The 6,197-nt window shown below is 41.3% G+C and overlaps 1 protein-coding gene across 1 annotated transcript in view; it reads right to left on the bottom strand.

Annotated features, from left to right (window-relative positions):
* Positions 1-994: 994 nt before the first annotated feature.
* zgc:109889 (uncharacterized protein LOC553542 homolog) overlaps positions 995-6,197 on the bottom strand; it is a 28,965-nt gene continuing 23,762 nt past the window's right edge. The window contains exons 8-10 of the mRNA XM_062444964.1: positions 5,779-6,081; positions 3,507-3,919; positions 995-1,152 (exon numbers count right to left, since the gene is read on the bottom strand). Coding sequence (XP_062300948.1) covers positions 995-1,152; positions 3,507-3,919; positions 5,779-6,081 — 874 coding nt within the window. The remainder of the gene's footprint in view (positions 1,153-3,506; positions 3,920-5,778; positions 6,082-6,197) is intronic.

The following is a 6,197-nucleotide window of genomic DNA, read 5'->3' as shown; positions in this document are numbered from 1 at the left end:
AAAACAAACACTTTAAATGGATGTACATTGCCAGGGTGCTATTGCCTCATTGGATTTCATTGGAGCTCGTTTTGTGGCTGCTGGCTGAAGCGCTCTCGCTCAATAATGGACCAGTTTAAAATCCCCATCATCCCCATTAGTCACTTAGATCCAAAAAGATGAGAAATTAGGGTTCAGATTGAAAAATACTGAAGTTTCTCTTTGAGGTGACAAATGGGCAAAACTCCCAAAAAGCTAAGTGTAGTCTTTCAAAGATCAGGTGCACTTGTTTCTTTAAACAGGCACGACCCGGCAGAGCGGAGAAATCCTCTGTGGAGCTTTTGCTTTCCCTGATTTTCCTGACTTGTCTCATAAATTCTTTCTCACCATTTGGCAGATAAATTAAGATTGCACTATAATTAGTTTTTCTTGTGCTATACCATGTGTTTTGTAAACACATTACCCCTCCCTACCACCACCACTGTACTTACTAGGAGGGGGGCCCACCTACCTACAGTTTGTGAGCCTGTAATATTGCTCACTAATACCACTCAATAGATGTAGGGAGGGAGGGAGGGAGGAGTTGGCGCGTTTGTTTTTCCACCGCAGAGTGTTAAAAATGAGCGGACGGGGGCGGCAGGGTGTTGAAATGGTGTGAATATGTGTGTGTGTGTTTGTGTGTGGGTGTGCCTATTGCGGCAAAGACCCTGGGTGGTTAGACACACATCTCTAGGGTTTCAGTTCAAGAATAGGCGTTGTCAGGGGCAACCAAACAAGCTGAAATTACCGACCTGTTGCTGCAGAAGTGCTTCAATGTTCAGATAGGCTGCAACAGGGGCTCTGCAGTACGGGAATGTATGTCTGCATGACTCAAATTTATTGTTTTTTATTACAATGTTAATGACGAATATTAAAACTAACCAAACCCCCTTCATTTCCACCTCAATGCCACAATGTCCCGCCCCTCCCACTACCTCCCCAACATCATCACCACCACCCACCGAGCCCCATTTTTTTAGTCAGACCACTCGTTCTCGTCGAGCTCGGAGTCGTCGTCTGACTCGCTGTACTCCACGGCGATACGGCGCGACAGGATGGTGGCCACGTCATTGCCGACTGGCTCCCTCTTCGCCTCCTGCTCCCTCTGCTCTTGCACCTTCCTCAGCTGGATACCTGTTGGGGGAAGAAGGGAGGATACGGGGGCAAAGGTCAGAACTGTTTATTGGGCCAGGGGGCAACATCTTTGATATTTCTTTCAATTAATTCAAGATTAAAACTGGTTTATAGAGCACTTTTATGTTTGTATTTGAAGGCTCGATGTTAATACTCATCTGGCAATAGTAAATATTTAGTGGAATGTAAATTAGCCTTTTCCATACATTGTTATAAAGAGTCATGTTAAAGATTTGATGTAGTGTTTTGAAAAGGTGTGTGGTTTTGTTGAAATTTGTCAATAAACATTTTAATGAAACTGATGATCAAATGCAGCGTTTTTATAGTAAGCAAAAGTCTTAAAGGCACAAATGGTGATTGATTACTCTCAAGGTACTTTATCAGCTTTTCATTTTATTTAGAAGGTGACATAAACTCACTTTGAAGGTCCAGTCTGTATAATTTATTGAAATCTAGCAGAATGGACTCAGCAGAAATGGATACAAATATGAATTAGTATGTTTTAATTGGTGTTTAATCATTTTACATGAATAATAATTGTGTTTTCTAACATTTTTATACAGTGGCTCTAAAAGGAGGGGAGGTGGGGAGTGCAGTCAGTTGGTTGCAATCCACAAACTCACCACTAGATGTCACTAAATCCCACACAATGGTCCTTTAACTTGACAAAATCTAAATTCTCCAATTCAAAATAACATAATAATAATAATATAAACCCATATTTAAAGCTCTTTTCGGACATGTAATTCATAGCATTGCCAGCGTCATATATCTGCTGTCTTTTATATAAACGTTCCTTACAGTTTCATTCAGGCATTAGTAGTAGTAGTAGCTTTATTGTCATTATATTGAGGGTCAGACAACAATTTAACGACATTTAGAGAGCACTCCCTGAGGCATAAAAACATTTAAGACAATTAAAAACAATTGAGGACATAAATAAGGGGCAATAAAGTGCAATATCTAATATAAAAAGGGGAAAAAGAGCCACAATTGTTGCGCAGTATTTGCCGCATAGTGTGAAAGAAGGTGGCTACATTAAAATATGAAGGAAGCTTTTTATTCTCTCACAGGCTGCATCAGTGACTTATTCTGCCACTGAAACCTTTAATTAATGGCAACCAATGAATCATAACTTTAATGATCATTTAAAGTTACTAGATCACAAATCCATTCATGATTTTATAATATTTGACAGTTGACAAGCACAGAATGACAAGACATATTTATTCATGCAGCTGGTTTGAATGGAAATTGAAGATTTGAAGGTCTGATTATTACTTTAATTTATTTTTCCGGTGTTTTGTCAGAAGTTATCTCAGGGCGCTTCTCACACAGAGCAGGTCGAGACCGTTGTTTTTAATTTACAGGGACCCGACTTTCATTCCCACATGAGCGAGAACTTGGCAGCAGGAGCAGCAGCAAGGAAATAAAACAGGAATAAAAACCTCAAGCAGCACCGGGGCTCTGGGTGGGCGACCATCTGCCTTTGTGGTTTATTAAAAAAGCAATTTCTTATTCTTTCTGTGCATTCGAAATTATAATTAAGTGGGACATTTATTACAGTGCCGTTAATAAAGAGAACAAGACGAGCATTTAATCTCTCTATCTGTGCATATTTAACCTTGTGATGCTGCAGACTTTATATTCATTTTACACAATTAAATTCATTTTTTGGCAGTTTTGTAACTATTATATTCAGGATTATATAAAAATATTAAAGCTTTTAGCTTTTAACCCTCACATGCAGTTCATATTCTGAGCCTTCACCCTCATAATTAGCCTCTATATCAAATTTCGGAAGCACAAATCCTTCATAAAAACCTCATTAATCAAAGATCAATGTGTGATTGATCCTTAATGAAGCTTTCAGAGAGCAAAGAGAGTTGATTCTGCAGTTTTTATACTTTTCGTTTATGGAGAAAAACAAAAAAAAACAACATTTACAGTCACGTTATATAAATATCCCAGCATTAGTATTCATAAATATTCTTATTTTTAACACATATGGGGCATCAACTCTATGCTAGTGTGTATCAGCAGCCCAAAAATGTTGAAATATTTCCATGTTTTAATATGCTGTGTCACATTAAATGAAGTCAAAAAGAAAAAAAGTTTTTTTTTACTGCTCTGAAATGTTAAATTGAGTCACATTCAACCCTGGACAGTTTGTGATGCTGCAGCCTTAATATTAATCTTACAGAGTTAAATACATTTTTGGGCTGTTTTGATAGTTTTGCAGGAATATTACTGCACACTAGTATATAGATTAAGTTGTTATTGAGGATTTTTGACTAATACTATGTACAAATATTGAAGCTTTTACCTTTTAAAACACTCTCACACACTCTTACCTCTACGTATGGCAGCCAGCAGGTCTGAGCGGGCGTCGCTCATCGGTATCATCCCCAGCATGGTGGACTTCCTCGCCTGTGGCTGAGCGTCCACACCCGCCTGGCCGACGGCGTGCGGCGGGGGCGACGGGTGGGCCGGGTGACCCATGGAGCCTCCGGGCGGCGGGGGCGGGGGAGCGGCCGGGGGTGCGCCCGAAGGAGGGTGAGAGGGAGAGGGCACGTAGTTGGCCGGGGGAGGAGGAGGGGAGGGGGAGTAGGGACGGGAGAGGGTGGAGGAGGTGGGGGGGACAGCGGAGACGGCGCCGGGGGGCGGGACTGTGGTGGAGTCGAAGGCGGTCTGAGCAGAGGGGATGGTTGGGGGAGGAGGGGGAGGGGCAGGGGGGATGTAGTACTCTGGGATGGTGGAGGGTTGGCTGAAGAAGAAGAGAAGAAGAAGAAATTAGGGTTAAAGTAGATTTTAGATAGAATAGAATACAACTTTACATATAGTATACAGGAATAATATGAACACCATAGAATCCATATAATTACATAACATCATTTTAGTTTTAAGTAGTTTATTTAGTGAATATAATAAACTATCATCCTTTAAATAGTTTGAGCTGCTCCCAAATCATTATTTTATACTCTTTTTTAAGTGTAGCTTTTTATTTCTCTTTACAGTTTTCTTGTTTTAGGTCTTGGTTTTAATGTTTCCAATTTTTACTGTTTAATAATTTGTTTTTATGTAAAGTCCCTGTGTATTAAATGTGCTATATAAATAAAAGCAGCTTTGCCTTTAAATAATTATTTTGTCATTTTGCTAAGTACCCTACCTGGTTCTGTCTACAGGTTAAACAAAACCCCAAAACATCCACCTTCCAGCATCTTTATTTAACACAATATCTCATTTTTTAATCTGTACAAGAAGCCAAATGGTCAAAACAACAACTTTGAGCCTTAGAGGTGCTGGTAGATGGACTATTTTTTTTTACTTTAAGACAGAACCAGACTTGCTTTTTCTCTTTGTTTTCATTTTTCATGCTGAGCTAAGCAAAGCATCTCCTGCCTGAAGCTTCATATTTAATGGACAGATATGAGAGTAGTGTCTCTCAGTGAAAGCAAATAAACATATTCATCCAAAATGTCCAACTATTCCTTTAAGGACAGATTTCAGGTGGAAGAATTTAGCAATAAAATGACTTAATTTACTCAACGTTTCCTGCTTGTTATTGATTAGTTTTACTCTTTTTTTGTTTGTTTGTCTTCACTAATTGTTCTTACTTATCCTTCTACTACTGTTTATATATTTGTTTCTTTTATTCTGTTCATTGGTTGAACTCTTTAAAAACGTGTCTAACATCATCGGTTTGAATAGACGTCGAGGAAATGTCACGTAGACACATTTTTCAAAAAGGTGACACTATTTCATTTTAACATTTAAAGCAGCTGTTGGTTGACATTCGCTAAGACTTTATGGTTTAAATATCATGTTTGACATTTTAGTCGTTTAATCAGAGCTTCAGTATCTTCAGATCTCATCAGACAACATGATAACTGGGATTATTCCACATTAGATGGTAATGTTAAGCTTAAGTTCTACTGTTTTCTAATCAGTGTTTTGGACATTTAAAGGGAATCAATGCATTAAAACACCTGTAGCTCCTATGCTCATTAACCTTCCTGTTGTCCTCGAGTCAAGGAAGGAAGGGAGGAAGAAGGAAGGAAAGGAGGGAGGAAGGAAGGGAGGAAGGAAGGGAAGAAGAAGGAAGGAAAGGAGGGAGGAAGGAAGGGAGGATGGAAGAAGGAAAGGAAAGGAGGAAGGGAGGAAAGGAGAGAAGGAAGGGAGGGAGGAAAAAAGGAAGGAGGGAGGAAGGAAGGAAGGAAGGAAGGAAGGAAGGAAGGAAGGAAGGGGGGAATGAAGGAAGGAAGGAAGGAAGGAAGGAAGGAAGGAGGGAGGGAGGAAAGGAGGAAGGGAGGAAAGGAAAGAAGGAAGGGAGGGAGGAAAAAAGGAAGGAGGGAGGGAGAAAGGGAGAAAGGGAAAGAGGAAGGAAGGAAAGAAGGACAGAGGAAAGGAGGGAGGAAGGTAATGGGGAGGAAAGAAAGAGAGAAGAAGAAAGGAAAGAAGGAAAAAAGGAGGAAGGAAGGAAGGACAGAAGGAAGGAAGGAAGGAACAGTCAAAACAGACGGGGTCAATTTGACCCGGGAGGACGACATGAAGGCTAAAAAGGCAAACTGGGATGCACCCAATGTAAAAACTAAATAAATATACAAATCAACACATTAAACGTACCCATGGCCGGCCCTGTAGTCCTTAACCGACTGCTGCCTCGGCCCGTTAACCGTTGGATCTCCGCCAGCTTGGACTCCGTGTCCTGATGGGGTTCGACCCAGAGAGGCTGCATGTCGCCCCGGCGCTGCAGCACCCGCAGGTCCAGGGGGCTGGTTGGCTGGCCTGAGGCCCCGGTCCAGCGACTGGGTCTGGGCTGCGGCGCTGAGGAGGTCCCTGGCGTGGGGGTCGGTAGGTTGAGCTGCGCTGGGTGGCTGGGTGGAGGGGTGGTTGGGGCTGGCTGGGTAGGAGTCGGACGCCATTGACCTAAAGGAGGGAATGTGAGTGGGTGATCAGTTAAAAGGTGGATTATAGAGCTGGGCGATATGTGCAGAATCAAATACCTCGATATCGATATTTTGGCAATATTATAATAAGGGATG

The sequence above is a fragment of the Scomber scombrus genome, chromosome 23 (assembly GCF_963691925.1).
Source record: "Scomber scombrus chromosome 23, fScoSco1.1, whole genome shotgun sequence".
NCBI lineage: Eukaryota > Metazoa > Chordata > Actinopteri > Scombriformes > Scombridae > Scomber > Scomber scombrus.
This window is presented reverse-complemented; position numbering and strand designations above follow the sequence as displayed.